At 35.5% G+C, this 23939-nt stretch overlaps 1 protein-coding gene across 6 annotated transcripts in view; it reads right to left on the reverse strand.

Annotated features, from left to right (window-relative positions):
- The window catches only part of LOC120533821 (protein mono-ADP-ribosyltransferase PARP12-like), a 71622-nt gene that overhangs the window by 6790 nt on the left and 40893 nt on the right, over positions 1-23939 (reverse strand). For 3 of the 6 annotated variants that reach the window (XM_039760834.1, XM_039760831.1, XM_039760830.1), the window contains exons 9-12: positions 22327-22423; positions 19512-19599; positions 4506-4636; positions 166-317 (exon numbers count right to left, since the gene is read on the reverse strand). In XM_039760834.1, coding sequence (XP_039616768.1) covers positions 166-317; positions 4506-4636; positions 19512-19599; positions 22327-22423 — 468 coding nt within the window. Of the gene's footprint in view, positions 1-165; positions 318-1272; positions 1437-4505; positions 4637-16189; positions 18849-19511; positions 19600-22326; positions 22424-23939 lie in introns of those variants that run through there. The other 3 variants (XM_039760833.1, XM_039760832.1, XM_039760835.1) reach the window with 2 other exon arrangements.

Raw genomic sequence — 23939 nt, forward strand, 5'->3', positions numbered from 1 at the left:
ATATAAACCTGCCTTAAGGAACTGTGAAAGAGGAAGAAAGTTTTTAGTATGCCAGATATGGAAGGAGCTGTAGAGAAGGCAACTCTGAAAATTAGCTGAGTCCATTTTATCTCCATATGTCCAGTATGGGCTCACACATTTGACTTATCACTTTATCCACCTCACCTTTCCCGTATGAAGTACCATGTGTTCCACAGATCCTCCAGTCAAAATTTTGATTACAGATTGTTTCAGTATAAGCTTTCTCAGTACCGTGAAACAATAACTTTTCTTCAGTATTTCTCCCTCCATTCTTTTTTTGCATCTGTTCCTTTTGCCTAGAAGAAACAGGATTAATGAAACAGACTGGTCATCACAGCAAAAGTGTGATTCTACAAACATTAAGGAGCAAAAAAGAATAAACTAAAACACAACTAGAGCCCATACTTTGTATTATGAATAAAGAAGCCTTTCTCAAGTTTCTTTAGGTTACCATAGATAAGCAAGCCAACTAATCCAATGCACTACAGTGATCCATCGCTATATCGCGCTTCGACTTTCGCGGCTTCACTCCATCGCAGATTTTAAATGTAAGCATATCTAAATATATATCATGGATTTTTCGCTGGTTCACGGATTTCTGCTGACAATGGGTCTTTTAATTTATGGTACATGCTTCCTCAGTTGGTTTGCCCAGTTGATTCCATAAAAGGGACACTATTGGCGGATGGCTTAGAAGCTACCCAATCAGAGCATGTATTACGTATTAAATAAAACTCCTCAATGATATATGATATGCTTCCCGAGCGGTGCTTGATTGTTTGCTTTTCTCTGCCTCTCTCACTCTCTCTTTGACATTCTCTGTACCTGACGGAGGGGGTGTGAGCAGAGGGGCTGTTTGCACAGAGGCTGTTTGCACAGAGGATACGGACGCTCCACTAAGAAAGCCCAAAAGCACATATTGATTTTTTGATTGTTTGCTTTAATCTCGTGCTCTCTCTCTCTCTCTCTCTCTCTGACGTTCTCTGCTCCTGACGGAGGGAGTGTGAGCAGAGGGGCTGTTTGCCTACAAGATACGGACGGGGCATGCATAGAAGAACTTCACTATACTCCATTTGAGATGACAATGCCAGTACTACTACTAAATATAGATATTAATTAGGAATATTACTTTTCAAAAGCTAAACATTGTGGTAACATGCTGCATGTTGATTAGCACATGCAAGTTAGAATTTCACTGTACTCTACACATGCCTATGAACTTTGACATGCTGCACTAAAAATTGTATTTACCTTCATTACTTGGTTTATAGTATTTGTATCGGTCTTTTAACCATTGCAGGAATGGGCAGTACAATCCTGCTACTTCACAGATCCAGAATGATGGGTTCAAGTCTTGGCCTGTGCATCTGAATGGAGTCTGCCCAATCTCCCACGACAACTTACAGTATATTTTACTGTGGAATAAGCAGTTTATTTATTTATTTATTAATTAGGTGGTAGCAAGGCCCATAGTGTTGCCCCTTGATAAATTCCCAATGTCTACTGTCTAACATTTTTTCATTTCGTCAGGATGTTTGTAAGAGTACTATAACAAATACAGTGGAACCTCGGTTCACGACCATAATTCGTTCCAAACCTCTGGTCGTAAACCGATTTGGTCGTGAACCGAATCAATTTCCCCCATAGGATTGTATGTAAATATAATTCATCCGTTCCAGACCGTATGAACTGTATGTAAATTTTTTTTTTTTAAGATTAAGCACAAATATAGTTAATTGCACCATAGAATGCACAGTGTAATAGTAAACTAATGTAAAAACATTGAATAACACTGACACAAAACACCCAGGCTCCCTGCTCAACTACACGAGCTCGCTCGCTCGCGCTCTCTCTCAGCAGCACGCACCCTTCTCTCTCTCCCTCTCTGTAACATTGCAGCAGTTTGCGCTATAGCCTTGCAATCGCTGTATAAACACCTTATTTTAATGAGTTTTAAGCACGGGTGGGAGGGGTGGAAAGGAACATTTGAACAAATCCGAACTTTATTTAAAAACCAACCACAAGCAACCAAGAAAATAACATTACAGGAGTTTGCGCTATAGCCTTGCAACCGATTGCTGTATAAACACTTTTTTAATGAGTTTTAAGCACAGGGGAAAAAAAATGAACATTTGAAAAAAGTGAAAAGTAACACCGCAACAATTCACACTACGAACCGAAAGATGAACAATTGAAAAATCCGTAATACAAAAACTAACCATAAACCACCAAGAAAACTAACCTTGCATGAGTCGAGTTCTGGCATGAAGTGAGGAGAACCTGGGTGGAGATGAGGTTACAGTTTTGAGGGAGAGTCTGGCTCCGGGATGGAGGGATGTTTTCCTTCAGGTGTTTTCTCTCGTGTGATTTCTTGGGTTTCTGGTATTTTTAGCCGTTTAGCTGGTGGGAGCGAAAGCCTCATGCAGCCATTCCAAAAACAAAGTCCTTGTGACCCAACCCTTCATGTTTGCCCTCCACATCACTGGCAGTCTGGCTTTGTTTACATTGTACTGCTTGAAAGCACGAGGGTTCTCAAATTGGTAATTGAGTAAACTGGTAAACAGTTTTTCCACCTCTTCCAGCACTTGAGGTCTCTGCCTGGTTAACGCTGTAACTCCTTTTGTAACATCAGCTGCTTTAATAGATTCTTTCTGCTTTAGAATAGTCGAAATCGTAGATTTTGACTTCTTGTACTCGGTGGCAAGAGCAGTAACACGAATGCCACGCTCAGTACTTTTCAATAATTTCTTTCTTTACTTCTATTTCAATTTTCTGCAAAACTTTCTTCTCACCACTCTTCACTTGCTTAGAAGCCATGGCTAACTGCAAAAGCACACGGAATACTGTAGAGCACAAAGAGATCACAGATAAAGCACGCACGTCTGACTGAGAACAATGAACAGGGAGCGGCTCAACACGTGCTTAAATACAGTAATTGGCGTGTACGAACCGGAAGGGAAATAATATAGAGCACAAAGAGAAAGCATGCACGCATGTGCAAGCACATACGTCTGATGGAGAACAATGCAACACGTGCGGAAATCATCAGCGCACACAAACCGAAAGGGAAACTGGCTTTGTTCGTATATCGAAATTGTGGTCGTTACCCGAGGAAAAAGTTTGGCGAACTTTTTGGTCGTAAATCGAGTTGTACATGTACCGAGATGTTCGTGAACCGAGGTTACACTGTATAAATATATATCTATATACATATATATCTATATATATATATACACATATACATATATGAATTAAAGGAACACTTTTTAATCAGAGTATAGCATAAAGTCAATGAAACTTATGGGATATTAATCTGGTCAGTTAAGTAGCAGAGGGGGTTGTTAATCAGTTTCAGCTGCTGTGGTGTTAATGAAATTAACAACAGATGCACTAGAGGGGCAACAATGAGATGACCCCCAAAACAGGAATGGTTGAACCGGTGGAGGCCTCTGACATTTTTCCCTCCTCATCTTTTCTGACTGTTTCTTCACTAGTTTTGCATTTGGCTACAGTCAGTGTCACTACTGGTAACATGAGGCGATACCTGGACCCTACAGAGGTTGCACAGGTAGTCCAACTTCTCCAGGATGGCACATCAATACGTGTCATTGCCTGAAGGTTTGCTGTGTCTCCCTGCACAGTCTCAAGGGCATGGAGGAGATTCTAGGAGACAAGCAGTTACTCTAGGAGAGCTGGAGAGGGCCATAGAAGGTCCATAACCCATCAGCAGGACCAGCAGGACCAGTATCTGCTCCTTTGGGCAAGGAGGAACAGGATGAGCACTGCCAGAGCCCTACAAAATGACCCCCAGCAGGCCACTGGTGTGAATGTCTCTGACCAAACAACCAGAAAGACTTCATGAGGGTGACCCAAGGGCCCCATGTCCTCTAATGGGCCCTGAGCTCACTGCCTAACAGCATGCAGCTCGATTGGCATTCGCCATAGAATACCAGAATTGGCAGATGCACCACTGGTGCCCTGTGCTTTTTACAGATGAGAGCAGGTTCACCCTGAGCACGTGACAGAAGTGAAAGGGTCTGGAGAAGCCATGGAGAACATTATGCTGCCTGTAACATCATTCAGCATGAGCAGTTTGGTGGTGGGTTAATGATTGTCTGGGGAGGCATATCCATGGAGGGTCACACAGACCGCTACAGGCTTGACAAAGGCACCTTGGCTGCCATTAGGTATCAGGATGAAATCCTTGGACTCATTGTCAGACACATTACCCAGTCTTTATCAGTATAGATATCTAGGAGGATTTCTTTTTCCCATTGAGATCTGATGTGTTTTTAAAGTGTTCTTTTAATTTTTTTGAGCAGTTTATATATACATATATATATATATATATATATATATATATATATATATATATATATATATATATATATATATATATATATACATATATATATATATATATATATATATATATATATATATATATATATATATATATACTAATGCTAATGAATAAAACCGACCATTGGAATGTCTCCCAGAGAGATTGGTTTTGAATCCTTTGTATTCCACGAATGGTTTCCAAGTGCATCGTTTTAGTGAAAAGATCCTTTATTCTCTTGAATTCTTCTGAAGTGCAAGAAAGTTGAATTAGCTAAAAAAAAAAAATAATAATAGTCATAAGTGTTGCCATTTTTTGCTTGTTTATACATTATACATGTGTACACCGATTTGAGTTTGTGTGTAATCCCTAAAATTCCCTTTTCTTAACAAAAACGGACCTAAACTTGGCCAATTAAATAGTAAATTATTAAAAAAAAAAGACAAAGAGTGTAATACAAAGGCATTGTGATATTAAAGTTGAAAAGAGCTACAGTATATTAAGAAAAAGTGGGTCTAATGTAATGCAGTGATGAAGTGGTTTTCTAGCTGAACACAACAGCTGGGTATGTTACAATGTCCAGCAGTCAAGTCAAGCTGACATTCTTTTTTACACCAGATATTCAATATATTTTCACTTTTTTATTTTAATTTAACCAAAATTATATTGCGATAGAAATACTTTAAGTGTGAGATATAAACATCTACTGTGTATATGAACTTTCAAAAAAACACACACACTTCTCTAAAAGTATCCACACTCTGTTTTAAGACGTTTTCTCTCCATGGTAAGCACTGCAAATCATTCAAATTTAAAAGAAGTACTCAGTTATTTTTGTGATCATTTTCAGGTGTGTTCACATATAATGCGAGAAGCACCTGCTGCGATAGCCATGTCTGTCTGTCTGTCTGTCCACATGAAACAACTCAGCCCACTATGGACTAATTTTGTTGAAGTTTGGAATACTTATTTTTCAAAGAAATTTGTCAAAACAAATATCTCATTAAAAAGCCTTGGAAAATCTGATTGCTTGTCTATCTCAAAACAGAGAAACATTCTAAGCAACTTCACCTACTAATTAGTTTACTGTTTCAGTTTTACCTTGATAGCATTTACACCAACTTGTATATTTCATATATTTCCTTCTTTAACTCATTCACCACCTGCTTGGATCCCCAGTACAACAGCAGGGAAATGGCACGTGTGCGCAAGCAGCTCATACAGCAGCACCCTTCTCCTGCTGCTTAAGGAAATTTAACCATAAAAGTACCAAAAAAAGTCACTACACTGGAAATGAATGGAAGAGAAAGGCAATTATGTAAGCATATATAAGACTGAATTGAATTGTAAAGAATCAATACCTAAATGGTGTTTAACTTAATTCATCACAAGGTACAGCTCACCTAGTTAATATCAACATAGGACAGGTTTAGAACGGTGAGCTGCAGTTAATCTGCAGGTAGAAGGCTGGAGCCACTGAGCATGCAACAAAGGCCACGTTGTGGTACACATTTTCCATGATGCATGAAGAGGCCGTTTGTGCCGCAGACAGTAAGGACAGAGCAAGATTACAGCTTGAGGCCGTGCTGAAAGAGTTGCTTAGTGGTATAACATAAAATAGACTCAACTGGGGTTATAGCTTCAGACTAGAATTATCATTGTTAACATAGTTGTTACATTTGGCATTCCCATTAAGCAATGAATCAGCACTTAGTTATTTATAAAATTTTGATGAATGACTGGGTTTTAACTAATATTAATAGATACATGGGCAACTAATTTCAGTTGCTTTTCTCCTTTCATAGGGACATTTTAATTGTAACTTTATTCTAGTATTGGTCATTTTATATTAAGTTATTGTCTTTGGTAATTATTTGGTACTACATTACTGGGTATATTTTCAAAAATGTTATATTTAAGTAAACTGAACAACAGTGAGTCACAGACCCTCCATCACTAACATACATCAATCAATGCCATTTTTACATTACTTAAATCTGCTGTGTACAAAAGCCTTTTATTTAGGCTACATTTTTAACTACACGACATTGTAAAGTACTGTTAAAAAGCATGCATTTAATGTATTCTGCTAATGCATGTAATTGCACTCCATTATCCATTATTTTTGAGTATGACTCATTGTTACAAAAATGTGATAGCTGACTCTTGGATGCAGTAACTAAAAAAATATGAAATGCTTTGATATCAGTTAACTTAGTCCATGAACACACGTGAATGTTATGCCATGCATACATTTTTTTTAACCTGTTTAATTTCGAACATTGTCCTAAATAAACGACCATATGAAGAAGAAAACAAAAAAACACAACCGGTAATTCCGATCCTCCAAACCCCCTTTGCTTTAATGTCCTAAAAAACGGACTAGTGAGCGCCACAGAAATGTGAGAAATAGCATCCACTGTTGAATGGCAGATGCAATCAAGAGAGAAGAGGGAGTGCTGAGTGCATGGCCAAGGCAGCACTTCTCTAGTTGTGCTAATGGACTTATTATTGTGCTGTTAAAAGGATAAGTATAATAATATTCAAATTTACTTTTCATAACCAATGTATACAGAAATGTGGAGGCAATCCAAATGTGGAAACAAACACATTAAACTTGTCGGATACATCCATTTTCAAGCCAAGAATGTGCTTTTGAATTTTGATCTGTGCTTTGAGACTGCTCAAATATTATAAAATAACATGTCCATGTCTCTTTTTTACTTCAGAAAATATTTTTGTGAGATTTTGCTCTTCACTTCAGTGCCTGTCCTCTCTTATTCAGATTCTCCAGCCACATTAATCTTTCCCCCTACAGACATAAATGACATTTTCATTATTAATACAGTACTATAATTTTTCACCCTACTTCACTTAATTTTTTAATTTTATTTTCAAATGCTGGATACATGCACTTTTAAACATTTTAGTAGGTAAACAATGTTGTGCTAAAGCCTTCAGAGATGCACTGCTAGTTTACTTCCTTACTTACGTAAAACTCTTACCAACGATGATCACAGTGAACAGACAAATGAACACAAATGTATCCTTACCTCAGAAAAATTACTGTCAAGAATAACTGCTAAAAAGGAATACACTGCAATTTCCTTTTATTGTCATAAACATAAAAGTGAGAAGCCAGAAAGGCATATCTTTCAGAAATTAAATCTTTGCCTTTTCAAAGTGGACATGTTAAGTACATTTTTGGCCTTTTGTTTTCAACTACAAAAACAATTGTTGTTTTTAAATTCATTAAAGATTCTTCACAATTTTCTATGACAAAGCTAATTTGACACTAAATATTAAAATATACAGTTGATAAAAACTAAAAACTATGGTGTTCATGTGAAAATGTTTTGGATAGGTCTGCAATTCATTTGTGGACTTGTTAAGAAACAATTAATGAGAAAGAGTCATTAACTTACTGGTGTTAACTCCAAGTGTGACTTGGCCTCACAATTCTGTGTAGTTAAGCCCGAGTCAGACTCGGAGTGACATTTAATGATCCCCTTTAAAGAGGTGTCACCCGCTGCACTCGGGTTCCAATCCAGGTAGTTTGGTGTGCGGTGGGTGTAGTAATGCGCTATCAGCATATGCTCCCAACAATTACAGTGTGAAGCCCAAATAACTCTTGGGACAGTATTCTGCTGCCATCTAGTGGATTAAATAACATCCTGCTGCAAAATCACGAATATTTCTATGTGTTTTGCCATTACAATTTAACTCATCAATATTCATGAGTGTGACAAAGCCATCAACTAAAACACAATGGCATATATGCAAGAAGCTGTAAAGCCAGTTTTAGAACAAACTTAAAATGAACCTTTAGTTAAATCAAGCAATGATGATGACAATGTGCACTGGTCATCAAACATTGATATGAATAGTAAAGCTGAAGCATATGACTCTGCACAACCGAACCACCATAATATGCTGGTGAATTCTGTCCCATGATGGTTCACTGTGGTGCAACAGTAGCTGCATTAGAAAAAGTTAAACTGATTGGGATCAAGTAGAATGACAAGAAAGACGTTAGCCCCCTACAATGCAGCAATTGTCATACAGTTCGGGAAAATGTAGAAGTCACTAAGTCTTATATGCTGTGGTAGAATACAATAACACAAGGGGTATATCAGTCATGCGGATCTGTAACTGACATTCTACCTTCTTGTGTACAATCAACAGAAAAAATATAAGAAAAATGTGTAAAGAAACACACTTGAACTGCCCCTATTGTAACATCGGGCTGTGCATTGGTGACAGTTTAACATATCATACGAAGGACGTGTATTAAAGTCTGCATCAGTATAACAACAGACATTAAACACACCTTTCCTACTGTATTTATATTACTGCTTCAGTATGTTTCTGTTACATGTAATAACATTTTTATTGTTGAAAAAAAAAATCTACTTTTGGGCTTGTTTTTTAGTGGGTAAACAGAACGCTAAAGAAGCAAATGTCCATCTTGTAAACTAGTTACAGAAGAGTGTGACATGCAGTATACAGACTCAATAGACCCATAAAAACAGTCAAGCACTGGCACGTAGGTAATTTTTATTTCAAAAAACCTTGTGAGTCTGCAATGTTACCACAATAAATGAATGTCTCCTAGAATTAGGTTCAGTTTTCAGGAAATCAATCACAAATACACAAAACCTGACTCAGGCAATGACCATGTTGAGTTTGTACGTTGCTTACTCCCATGTTTTCCAAAAATACTTGCAAATTGTGTTAATTAGTAACCCTAACTGTATGCAAGAAGGAATGTGTCTTAACTCCCTGATGCTGCAAGGACAGACTCTGGTCCACTATGACCACGAACTGGGTTAGGCACGTTTAAAACTGGATGGATGTTTTCAGTAATCAACTACCTTTATCTTTCTTACTGCAGTTCACTACTCAGAACATTCAATGAGAGTTTTGCAAAACTTGTAACTGGTGTGTCACATGCTGTGCAAAAGGCAAACTACAGCTCCTGCTCTGCAGCATATCCGACTCTTCTTTGCTCTTGTCCTGGTAACAGTTTTGTCTAAGTCCACTCACCCATTGGTATCACTATCCATCTGAAAGGGAGTACATTATGAACTGTCCATCATGGTGGACAAACAGTCCTTCTCTTGTGTTGTTAGGTTACTGATACATTTACTAGTTACTTTGGATTCTTCCTACAGGATTCTGACCTTTGCCTGTTTTCTCATCTTGATTTTGCAGTGCTGTCTGTTTCCTATTTTCCTCCCTGACCTTCACTTAAAACATCCTGAGATGAAGTCATGTTACTTACTCACAGGGTGTGTGTGTGTTTTAATCATTATAGTTCAGTTTATTCATTATGTCACTTCTAAGCCCACTTGTTCCAATACTTGGCTGCCAGGGAGACTGCTAATCCAGGCAGCAATGGACCAATGGCTAAACACCGAGTTCATTTTTGTTCAGTATTACTACAATGGTATCTTCTGCATACAGCTCTACTGGGTCTTGTTTAGACTGACACAAGTGACACAGCGAGACAATTTGTCACATTATGTTAAAGACTGAGTAGCCATAATCTTGTCTCAAAGCTTAGTCCTTTGTAAAATAAATACACTTTGGCTGTCGATGGCAACATTGTGTTGGATCAAGTTTTGTAATTTCTCTGTTTTTTTGCCTCATGTCTATCAATCCAATCCGATTTCCAAACCCGATTATTTCAGCCAAGCCTTTACCAGTAGCTTTAAGCGCAAGGCAGGGTCCAGCCATAAAACAGCTAGCAGTCTGTAAAGACAAATACTGTATATTAGCTACTACTTTTAAAGCTGTGCACATCTTAGCAGTCTTGTATTCAGGCATTAATATGAAATGCCACCAATGACTTTCTGACATAAGCGTTAGATCATATTACACAACGTAATTATCTGCAGTAAATCAAAACACAGCCCTTCTGGCATTAAAATGTTAGTTAAAATTAAAACTAAGATAAACATGCCAGTTTGATTCCTGTGTGGATACACACATCTTTGTCCTCATGTCCACCCACTACCCAAAAGGTTTGCTCTTATGGTTATTACCAACTCCGTAACACCCAGTCTAAGCGAGTTGCTACTACAAAAACACGTGTTCAGTTCAAAGCTGCACCCTACCTGTGTGTATTGCTGCCAAAACATTGGCGGGGAGACCATTAATTAAATGGACAAACAACTAACTCTTATGACTAAACAGATGCCCTCTAGTTTTGACAACCCACCCCATCTTCTTTTCCAGTGATATTCTGCTATTGCTGCATTAATCACATACACAGTCTGTCCCTTTGGTTTTGCTCGATTTCAGCAGCACTCAAACTTACATATATTGTCCCTGTTCAAGAAAAGTGAACTGAACTGTTGATTCATCTGTTTTAATAACAGATTTTGACTTTTCCAGTTGATCCAAAACTTTACAATGTACTTCAACTAACTAAGCACCTAACCGAAAGCTGTCTGGCTGATAGCCTCTAGACAGAAGTGAGCCGGCTCTCCTGAGCAGTGTGAACTACCCTTTCCCTGATTCTCATGCTGCATCCCCCTTTCCACTATTTCATTTTGACTTAACTGCTGCCTTCAATCCTGTTTGCCATAAAACAACCAAGCTAGCTTCGAAAACTTTTCAACACTAACATTCCCACCTACCAGATGCAGTACCTGAAACCCACTGATGCTGGTTGTCCTCTCGTAAATCCAAAGACTTGTGATGCACTTCTTGGCCAATGTTTATTTAATTTTGTGGCTCATGCATACTTCAGTCAAACTGCACTAACTGATGCATCCCCAACGTCGTGCATACTTAAATACTAACCTCATCATTCTTGATTTTGAATTAACTACACCAGTTAGTGCATTCTGGTATATGAATCCTCAGGGCCAACTGTGATGATCCTGCTTGTTCAGTATTGTCATGTCATATTATCCATCTACCTCCTCGTTCCACGAGTCTGTCTGTGTAGACACCCTAAAAGTTGGCTTCTTCATAAATGTCATATAGTATAATCAGATTTTATTATAAATGCCTTTATTTTTTTTTACTACTTTACAATCTTATTACTTTGAACAGCTTTCTTAATTATTTTGTAAAATATGCTCTGTAATAGGCGACCTAAAAATGAAGATTCATTGATTGTTTGAAATCTAAATTGCTTGGAATATGTCACTTCTGTTGTATTCAAACTCCAAGTGTTTATTCCACCTAAAGGTATATTTGATGTACATGTGTTTTAAAAATAATCATTATTGTAAGTATATCATCATGTACTTTTTTTATTTTAGGATAATCATTAAAAAACGTGGTAGAGATCATTAACTCCGAGACACTGAATTGCCACTCGGAAAGAAAAAACGCTTTCAGTGTGAGCACCTGTGTAAGCAAAAGTAAACCAAGACTCATAATTATTATAATTATGCAGTGAACACTGCAGTCACAGGACAAATGACTGGCCAGATATTATTTCTGCATTGAATAGATCTGTGGTAATCAGTGATTAAACATAGATTAATGATGTGAAAAGCGAGGAGTTACATGCAAAGGCGTTCACAGTGCATTGCTCCATATGTCATGTGTATAATACAGTACAAATATTTTTTAAGTGTAATTTCAGATGCCTAAATTATGGCTGATAAACAAGATTGTCCCATGAAATACAGCATGTCTAGGCCATCCTACTTTAAAACTAACAAAAAGATCTGCCAATTCCATTAAACAAATAGTGCAAAAATGCACAGAAAGTTTATATGGATGTGGAGCTCATAACCAGGTTTCTAGAGTTTCTCATAACAACAGCATGTTTAAATAATTATTGCAAGTATAGTACTGTATATTAATTATTCATACATAGTGAAAGTATGAAGTCAATCAGCTTATTTTAACACTTTTTTCAGTAAAACAGGATTTTAATTTGTCTTAGGTTTGCATGAGGGAGTCACTGCTCGTTTGGACATAGATTTAAGAATTTTGTTTCATGAACAACCTGATCTAGTCTTGTAAATAAAATGTTACTTCACACGTTAAATGACCTCCTTCACATCACCCTCCATGTCTGATGATTGAAGCCTGCTGTTTTTCCTGTTTATTTAGGATGACAAGACCAATATGAGGCAAACTTACAGAATGTCATCTTTTATTTTTGAGTATATCTGTACACATATGCAACAATATACTGAATATTATTACTAGAACAGTACTGAACACCTTTGAGTGTTTCCTCCTGTTTGAACACATGAAGGTAGATGATTCTTGTTTACTTCAACTGACAGAACACTTTCTAGTTTCCTTTGTTTGATAATTATCTGTATAATTTGACTCCAGATCTCTGTATTATTACAAGTGTTTATGGTGATTAGTAATTATTGACATCTCAGTTATTTATCAGTTTACTGTTGCCGGACAGAATCCATGTGTTTTTTTCAAATTAGGAAGTGTTAGATTTAAACCTTGTTTGGGGAGTCAAGATAATGGGAAAGTGAGAAGAAGAGTGATCAATTCATAGTCATCTGATTTTATGGCCATACTGTCATTCTCAGACAGTACTTGTGGCAGGGTCAAGCATACAAAACCCTGCAAACATTTGTCCTGTTCTATCATTAGAAATGATTCTAAAGTGCCTTAAACATTTCTTTCATCAAGTTTTGTAAGCTGGAATATTAAAAATCTCAATTAATGAATTCAACAGAAAATGCTTACATGTCTGAGCTCTTTATGGCGAGATAGAGTACTTCTGCAGAAGACCAACCTATACTGAAATGAGAATTGGTCAGTTAAGCTTTCTGTTCTAACCACGGCAAGAGGAGTGGAAATTTCACTTCTCAATGACATCCCCTTTATACAGATATAGAGATAATATCTGACACTAAAGGGTGCTATATTATGATGGTGAGGAAGCTGAGCAAAGGTAAATTCATTCTAGTTAATATACCGTACATGCAACAAAATAAAGAATTCACAGTCTTACTGCACAGATTCCTAATATGAGGTCTCATTAATGCGAGAAAATGATGTGTATTAAATAAACTCTGATGATTCTTTTATATTTTACCAAGGAATATAACTTTTTGGACTTTTGAGCTTTCTCTATCCATATTCAGAACGATACTGCTTTTTTTGTTTTATAAACCAGTGCATCACAGTTACACACAAACAGATTTTTTTTTGTTCTGATAATGGCTTACTGTTTCAGTTCTTGCAATTAGGAAACCAATGTTATCTCTGGCAATGCTCCTGTTATTTTGGAACTCAAATCATCATCTTCCACAAATTCTACTTATAACTGGAAACTCATCCCATTAACACTAACTGACGATTTTATTAAATTCATATTTAATAAAATATTGAGATTTTCATAGAGACTAATTTAAATCCAGAGATATACAGTATGTAAGGACATTCTAGGAAACATTCTTAAATTATACATGAGTGAAAAATCCATTTAATGTTTTAGAGAAAAATCAATCACAAACTGGAAGGGCATCAGAATTAATGACTAACATGTCTAAAATTAATCAAGTATGTACAAGGGTGTCCAATACTGCACTCTACTAAAGAGGTTGTCATTGCAAAATGATTTACATTTTTCAGCACCAGAGAAACCACAGCAACTGTTTCTTAAGTAACGTCATTATGAACACAGAGGAAAGGCAAGTAAGATTTTAATTCAACAAATACATAAAAAGAAAGTTTGGGAAGCAATCTCAGAGATTAAAATGCAGTGGGAACTAAAGTTAGTGAAAACAAAAAACTAAAATATCTGAGGTATACTATAAGACTTTACATACATCAGAGTATAGTAAAAGTGAAGCTCATGCAAATGAATTTCCTGTATAATAGTGAAATTTCAAAACTCAAGGCACTGAGCATAGCTGGATAAACCATTGAGACTCCCTGAAATCCAAGATAACAAACTCCATAAAAGAGGGAATGTCCCAGGCTCAGATGTCTGTAGCATTAGTACTGTTAATTCTGGCTATGTTTTAGGAAGCTAGATAAGACATTGCTAAAAACACTGTAACAGGCATCAATTACTTTTTTTTGCAAAAAAGAATAAAAAAAAAACCTTCATACACTCTGCTTTCATCAGACACATCTCCCAATGAACAATATCAGCATCCTATCTAGAGGTTTAACAAAAAATAGAAAAAGTACCCCCTGCTACATTATTATAAAATTAAATAGGGTTTGTTAAATGTAGGCTTTGTTTATCAAACCTTCTACAACTGTTTAGTGTAATATACAGTACAATATACTACTAAAGTAGCATGAGTTTTGAAAGCTCAGATATCTCAGATGCAGAAAATCCCTTTGATAGAGCGACACAGGAAAATATGCTAACTGTTCTACAAAAATAGGCTTTGTCATTTACATCTCACAACTCATTACAGGAAAAAAAATATCTATTAAAATTAAATACTTGCAATCTAATGGAACACATCAACCAAGATGTTAACAGTCATCTCAAATTAGCTGTAATAATTAATCTTGGTAAAATAAATACCCTCCCTAAACTTACAGGAGCATTGGCACTAACTACTTTCCAAGTTTATGTCTGGGTTGTGAATACACTATACATAATTTAAGATGATGGAGAAATGAATGAAAGCATATGGTGCCAAATGTAGGAAGCGCTTTAAAGTTGAGAAACTTTCTCTTGTCAATGATAATCAGTTGTTCCATCTATTCGTATCCTATACAGTGTTAAATTCATTATATTAAGTGGCCATGTGGTGCCATTATGAGTTGTATCCTGCTATTTTCAGATGTGTGAGCATTGTTGTTTTAATTATCTACATTCATTGTTGTTTTTGTGCCTTTGGTACACTGCTGTGTACTATGTGCACTACAATTTTGTGAGATGGTTTGCGCCAATAACCACTGTTGCTAGTCATGTGGTTTGAGACCATATTCTCTCTACACAAAATTGTGGATCACTAAGTAGTTTGTTCAGTCTTTTGACTAATGAAATTAAAAACATTCAAGACTAGTTCAGCTAGGGAGAGGATAAGAGATAAGAGAGTTTTGTTTTTGACACTCTCTGTGTAGGCTTTGGTGATTGGTTGAGTAAAATTTAATGTTAGCAGACCTCTAATGTCTACCCTTTAGTTTCCTGTCCATCTTTTCACAGTTCAACCCTTAACATTCTTTGTGGTTTTAGAAATTGATTCTTTCCCACAAAGAAAATACCACAGATTGAAGTCACTTGGTATCTACTTTTTAAGATGCAAGTTCTGTAAAGTGTTACAGACAGACTAGAGAAAGATAAACCTCAAGCTAAATAAGGGTGAGATTGTGTGGAGAGAGAAGTGAACAGCAGGCAATCCAAAGTTCCTCACTTACCCTTGCTGATGATGAAACTAATGTATATAAAACAAAACAGTCTTTAGAGTGTGGAGTATGACTTGACAGAACTTAATTTTCAACATTATTGTTTGGAATATGATTCTGATATAGTATGTTTTGCTTATCACAATATGATTGATAACATCAAAGAAATTTATTTAAAAAAAAAAAAAAACTTTGTTTACAAGGCAATGCCTGCAAATTTCATCTTGCATCAAGCAAATGACACTAAATACTGTATAAGCAATATATCAGGAGAAAACAGTGGAAAGTCTTTAAATGGCCAGATTTAACCTGAACAGAACAAGCACTTTACTTGCTTAAAATAAGTCAACCCCCCAATACATCTGGAACATGGAAAATCACTCCTACTACCACCCAAAAAAAATGTGAAAATATATCTGAAATATAGCTTGGCAATGCGACTCAAAAGAACAAAGACATTGACAGTTTCACAGGCTTGGTACCATTATTCCAAGAAAGATTTTCAACTACGTATAAAGTCTTTTATTGAATTAAACCTGTCCGAAAATTTGGGAAATACAAAACTGCCATTATTCTTAAAACATTTAAAGCATGTATCAACAGAAATGCCCCAAACATAAAAGCTGACATCCTGCATGTTTGCCTCATTTATGAAATACTACAATATTTCTGGCTAAACCAGTTAATAATATACAGTATTTGGGATATTATTATGATAATGCTCGTGCCTGCAATAGCTAGAGTTAGCACCACATATTAAATAACTTCTTTCCAAACTTGTAAATAAAGGGTGACTCTGAATGTAAAGCGATAGCAACATTTGGATTGGAATAAAACTATTAAAATGTCTGTTGTCATCCATCTCTGTCTACAACGCCAGCCACAGCATCAGTAATGCAGGGATCTGCCAGAAACCACTCAAGACTATTGCTATGGCTGAATAACCAGGGTTCTCCAATTCAGCAAGCCACTGCAACCTTCACCACGGCAAGCTGACAGTGAGATGATAAATTCAAGAATATTACTTCAAGTGGCATTTAAATGTGAGTTTTATATTTCCAGCAATATATTATTCAGTCTTCCAACGGCAATAGCAGTACTTGTGAACTTCAACAAGAAGCATACGTCTTTCACAAAAGGCACTTTCATGGAGCATTCTCAAATTTCTAAAGCTGTAAAGGGAATTTTGAAATGACAGGGTGGTCTAAAATATAGCATCAATGTGTTATTTTCACTGCCTGCCAATATTCGAGCTGATGACTGGATTTTTAATGCATGTGACTTTGAGTACAGAATCAAAAACAGGAGGACTCAGCTGTGCTGCCATTTTACCTACTATATACATTTACTGCAAATTGTTTCAGGAATCAACATTCTTTGCTCATTTTCTTCAACATCAACCCCTCAAACCATTAGAGTTTGCAAAGAAATCTTATTTGTTATTGTGTTATTTCAATAGGCTACAGTTGTCGCACTTGTACACAACCACAAGCAGCACTTTACTTTATGTTGCAGAAACTTACAATATATTTTAAAATATGTAACATTTTTCTTACTCATAGTTGAACACAACAGTAAAAAAAAAACTTTAATATTTAACAATATTACTTTAGACTTTAACAAAATAATGGAAGTCATCGCAATCATTTATACATTAATGATAATATTTACAAACAAAAAACACTACTGATTTTTAAAACTATACTTAAACAAAATAGCATTTTCCTTACAATAACATTAAAGACGTAAAACACTACAGGCTGCACATGTAAACTGTATGTTTAACATCAGCCTAATAGGACAGTTTAACTTACTTACAGTTTATTTTAGCAAAATTAAATTTGTAGTCTTTCACTTTCTTCTATCCAATGCCAAAACAAAATGATCCATTCTCTACAGTTAAAATATTAAGATGACTCCTTACAAAGGCGACATGGGCAGCCATTTAGAATACATTTCACACAAAAATCATGAGCAACCTTTTCTTAAAAATGAAATTATAACTGTGTCCGGAACATACTGATCAGCTAAACTAAAATTATTGTGCAAACTGAACTGCAAACCATGTTTTTGTCACGCTTTTTTTGTTTGGCTTTAGGTTATCTGTCTATTTGTTGCACCACATAATAAGTAAACAGGAGGATAAGTAGGAGCCAAATGTTACAAAGCCAGACAATCCTTAGGTAAAATATATATGCACAGTTTATATATTCTTCTAAAAAATAAACTGCAAAGTATCTAAATCAGATGTTTCAAAACAGTAACTGCAAGCAAAGTAAAAGGTGAGGGGAAAAAATCCATTCTAGTTCTAATAATAAACTGAAATAAGTCTTGAGGCAGCTGAGGCAAAATGAAAGCTAAATTATACAGTCCTGATCTTAAGAAAAACATTATTCTGCAGGTAAAAAAGTAAAAAAAAAAATAGCTTATCCAAAAACAAATACATCAATTTGCTGAAGCACCTCTCGTTGGTGTAATCCTTTTCATTATTGAAGGTGAAACAAAAGGAGTTTCAGCAGATGGTGCAGGACGTTGTAGAGTGACATCATGATTTGAGTAGCAGTAAAACTTCCCGTTCTGAGGTAAATAGTTTTAGTAATAAGGGAATATATCCAAGGTAACCTTTGTAGAACTGAAGGTGATCACAAGAGATCAATGAAATGGGAAATTAAGGAACGTAAAACAGACACATCCAGGCACAATTAACTTTCAGGACTGCAAAAAAATACAAAAAAATGCTCCAAAAGTAAATTAACAAAAATCCAATGTTGTCAAAAGCATAGGGTAACAAGAGAAGACAACAGACCATTCCAAATTCATTGCACAAAGACTGGGAAATTCTGATGAGAATCATCAGCCCTAGCAGAACATTTTTATTTTTTTTACTGAAAAGTATGGAGACAAAAAAAACTAAACAAAAAAACCACAACACGTTCAACAATCTCCTTGTAAAACAAAACCTTGAATGGCCAAAAAGGAGGACCACAGTGTTTCTATTTGTTGATTACATGTATAACTTTTTTTCCATTCAAATTGATTTTGAAAGTCCTACGAGGTGATGACAATCAAGTCAATAACCCTATGTGTGAAACTGTTCTGGTGAACCAGTGTCCACAATCTGCCCTTCCTCAGTTTCATCCCACTGATAATTTGGGGACTGCGTTTCCTGCAAAAACACAAAAAAAAAACCAAAGCAAAAACCACCAAGTACATTTTGTCATGTTTACATGTTTGTATCCGCGAGTCTTGCCTCTTATGATAATTTATATAACAATTAAAAACTTCCCCAAATGTACAACACAACTAATAAAGAAAAAATAAATCCCATCAATATAATTATATTCATTGTTTCTGTTCATTACAATATTCCACTGATATTTTATTTTAGTCAGTAACAAAAAAAAACAGTTACATTTGAAACTTAAGATGCCTTTAGGTTTGGTGCAGTCTTTACAAGAACCTAATCACCCGTTAGATCATCAATGCTTCATGAACAATACACAGCAAATTTACATTAATGTTTAAAATAATTTTCCTGACGCAGGTCAAGTTTCTGTAACTGTTAAAAAATTATTTTGTATAGCCAAAAAGAAGGCTTACTAAATTTAAATGTATAAGCTCTCAATGTTTACACATACAAATGTTAAGTGCAAAAGTTCGGGGTAGCACTAAAATGCATCTTAGATGGTCTATTTGGTGTGCAAGTGATTGTACCAATTAAAACATTATTTAAAAATGACAAAAATACAAGAAAAATTGCAAATGAATTATACCACATAAACTTTGACCAAAAGTCAATTTACTTCAATGAAATGAAACGGATTATTACCTTGTATCCACTTTCAGGTAGAGATTCCTTATCCCAGTGGTCTGGAAAGATGGTTGATGTTGAGCTATGAATCACTGAGTTGCTTTTACTTAAAAAGACACACAATAAATATATTAAGTCACTGTATGCAAGCAGATTTTAAAATTAACCCTCCACATCTAATCATGTGCTTTGAATATAATCCCAAATGGTTAAAAAGAATTAAATTTAATTAAAACAGCATTCTGAAATCTGTCACACAGTCAAATGGCTAGAGCCACATCCTGATAGTACCAAACCTGAATGGAGCACCAGTCCATGGTGGGGCCCCTTATTGTCTCTAAAATGAATGTCTTTGGCAGTGTGGATGGAAAACTGGAGTAGGAAAAGGAATCAGACATGGGGAGAACATGTAAATGCCACACAGTGTGCTGTGCAGTTTTAATCATAGAATAAAAAACTATATTCAAAACAGCACTAAAAATAGCAGGTTAGCAAAAGTATCTTTAGCCAATTGTGTTAAATATATAAGTATTCTTCACTAAGGGAAATCGTATTGAGGTTTCAATAACAGCAGTGTTAAGAGAGTCTGAGTACATCACACATAAGAGTAATTAACATTTAATTCCTGACACCACAAAGGAGGATGAACAACTATTAAGGCCACATCCACTATCAATCCAGATGCTTCTGTGCCAGTGTTGTATTATCTCAAAAGCCTGAAAGACTGCGGTTAAGAATTGCTTTACAGAATACAACAAAACCTTTACCGTTTAACTAACAGTGTTGTCAATACATGTGATGCATGCCAGCGGTGAACTCTGTGATCATCTTCTGCTGCTACTGAGCCAATGCTACATAAATGTTGCCTCCATCACCATCACGCGGATCTAAGTAAGCATAATACCACAGGGCAATCTAATTTTTGTGTGTCTCTTTTTACAATTTTGAATGCAAAGCCAATTGACGTAATGTTACTCAACAGATTTCAGTCAAACAACTGAGGAAAAGCAAACAATAAAATGACTGTTATCAAATGAAGGCAATTATTCAATAAAATATAACACCTTCATTAACTTTATGATCTTTCCAACAAGCTTAGGTGGAAATGCTTCTTACGGATCACACAGCCTTTGAGGAAATGTAAGATGAAAACAGGAAACCAACCCATTATGAATGGTTTATAACGAGTACTGCATATGGTATACCTGCTGTATACGGTGACATACATAACATGGCAGTTAGCCACAAGAGGCCAATTGAAGCATAAATTGCCACAATGAGTAGAAATGGAGCAAAACATGAATTTTTGCCTAGTTACCTTTGTACACAATGTCACACACACTCCTTAAACTTTGGTATTTGGTACGTTTTAGGCTTTTATTTTCCAGGGGTGCTGTATGTCCTGTTGCCTATATTGTAAAGTGCTAGGGCAGGCAAGATAGTTTTTTAAATTAATAGAAAACGCTGGACTCTGGATCACAATTTTGTCTGGGAAGTGCACTTATACCATGTTTGTGGAGAAATAACTCTGACTTAAAAAATCCAGAACTTATCCTTTAAGACCAAAGTAAGCCTATTAGAGATAGAAGTATACAAATAAAAATGGCACAGTATAACCAGCTGAAGTCTGAGTAATAGTCTTTAACAAATTTCAGGAAATATGACTTTAAATAAATTATGCCCTAAATTTGCAATTAAGGCAAAGTTCCTTGTGGTTTCCTGTGTCTAAAGCTGTCAAAATATAGAGGATCTCAGATCTAAACAACCCTGTATTTGGAGTATGAGTTTAGAAAGTGGGTGCATTTGAGATAACATAAAAACATCAGAATGTATTTCCACCTGACACCACTGTTAAAAATAAACTGTGCTGTTAAGGAGGTTCCAGAGTTATGACGATTTAAATTTCAGACTGTAAAAAAAATATTTTTTCTTTAATTTTTTTATACCTTACATTTTAAAGTATGGCAATGTCCCATGCTATTTGGCTGATAGTGTCTTTAGTATATATGGTGACCTCAAAGGGTGATTTTATGTTAATTCAACAAAAATGTGCACAAACTGAGACAAGTGACTTTTTCATCCTTTATATCTGAAGCCATCTTAACAAATTAAATATTCCTTTTATATATATATATATATATATACTTTCACATTTTTTGCTCTGGATTTTCCTGGAGTGTCTGCTTTGCTGAACAGTATGTGGCCTCTGTGTTCAGGTGGCATTATTGCTTTGTGTAACGTTTAATTAAAAAAAAAAATATATATATATATATATATATATATATATATATATATATATATATATATATATATAGGTGGCCTGAGGCATTAATAATTTTAATTGATTAAATACATTTTATAACCATATCCATTATCTTAACTGACTTATACCATCAGAGAAACAACTCTGGATGAGGCCTCACTTGACTGCAGGACATCTCAGTCACACACTGCATCAGTTTAGAGTCATGCAGTATACATGTTTGCAACATGACAAGAAAGTACACTCCGCGGAGAAAATCCACAACACAAAGACATTTACCAGGCTGGGAATAAAAGTGCTATTAATTAGGTTGTTTTCCTTTCACAAAATTACCTTAAATAGTATACTAGAATAGACTGACTCTTCATGTCAATGCACGTGTCTCAGCTTAATTCATTTCAGACAGGTTACAGACGAAAAAAAAATACTAATAATTACTAACCCTAACCCCCCAAGTAATTTTACTACAAAAATATATATAAAAACATGTGACATGCTACAATACTACTACACATAATATATTGTGAATATGTGTTCTCTATACAGAATAAACATGAATATTTCATATACATTGTTATCCTGCTTTCCACATCCTGCGCTGAAGTAAATCTTGGCCTCCGTTGCACTTTTCGCTTTGTGTTATATTTCGGGTTGCGTTGATACATATCTGAAAAATAGAACCAAAAAAAACCAAAAAAATCTGGTAATTTGAATACACCCTAAAAGGCACAGTGTTTTATACAACCATCAATAACAAATAAATACAAAGAATGCTTTTTGGGTAGACAGATTAAACACCATAAGTAAAACTTATTTAACTGTACTCGGTGTTAATCTTATTCTGTATTTTTTTCCACAAGTAATTATATCACTGAGTTGCACAGTTAGTTATAGATCTGTACATCTATTAACCATTACATAATGCAAAATAAAAAGTAGTACTTAAATACTCATTTAATCAGGATTGTAGTTTCAAGATCTGTTGATTGCCTCAGTATTATTATTAGCAAATGTCATCTACTGTCCAGTCACCAAAGTATAAATAAAATAAAACATTGTTACTACTACTACTATGGCTAGAGAACAGGACCAGTTTCAAGTAAATATGCCAAAAAGTTAGGCACCTTGTCCAAATGATGCAGATTCACTACACAATAACCATTAAGCACGACTTTTTGGGAAATGTTCTCTGTACCCATGAATATTCCGAGATGTAATACAGATCAAGTAAAAATAGGTGTCTCACTTTTTATTAGCGATACAAATTTAGACTGCTGAATAATAAGCAGTGTTACTGGTACTCACCTGAGTATGTATCTGGGCTGCACAAAGTGCTAACACTATTAACAAGTCTATCATTATATTAGTACAATAGCGCTCATTATTCTAATGACCAATATTAATAAATTATTAAAAATTTCAAGCAGACTGACAGATATACACATTTGGAAGAAATGGAGCTTGAATCCATGGACTTTGCCTTAAAATGTCAAAGCAAGCATAACATTGTTTAGTGTGCAGTTAGAGCTGGCTGTAACCGATGTTTGGCAGAAATAATTTACGGTGGCATAACAGTGTTTGGAAATTTCTTTTACTACCAAATGATGGTTGGCATAAGCTAATGTGTTAACAGTGAAGCCAGTTTCCTTATAAAAGCACTGAAGGCAACGACCATTTGCCTTTACCGCCCCATGATTTAAATACATTTTGAAGCTACTACAGCATGCAACAGTAAAGTCATTCCTTCCTCTAAGCTGGAGTTTTAGATGACCTTTATAACCAGTAGGGGTTAGTTGGAGTCAGGTGTATATAGCCACCAAACTTTATTGAGGTTTCAGTAAGCAGAATCATAAATATAATTTCCGATCATTTAGAAGAAATCCACTGGTAAAAAGATGGACATGCAACTTTTTCCAAGTATTGTATCACAGAGTTACACAATTAGATATCGGTCTGTACATATATTAAGGATTAAGTAATAAAACATCAAAACTAGTGCTGAAGTTCTCCCTTTTTAAGGAGGCACCAATCTGTTGCAGGGTACACATATGCACACAAATCTTTGGTGTATTGGGAGAAAACTGAAACGTTCTAATGTTTCTTCTTCTGATATTTCATTGAATTTCAAATAATGTCAAAGTTGATTTTGATTTAATAGCAGTTATCATGTGTCACTTAAAACA

This window comes from Polypterus senegalus, chromosome 8 (assembly GCF_016835505.1).
Source record: "Polypterus senegalus isolate Bchr_013 chromosome 8, ASM1683550v1, whole genome shotgun sequence".
NCBI classification, from domain to species: domain Eukaryota; kingdom Metazoa; phylum Chordata; class Cladistia; order Polypteriformes; family Polypteridae; genus Polypterus; species Polypterus senegalus.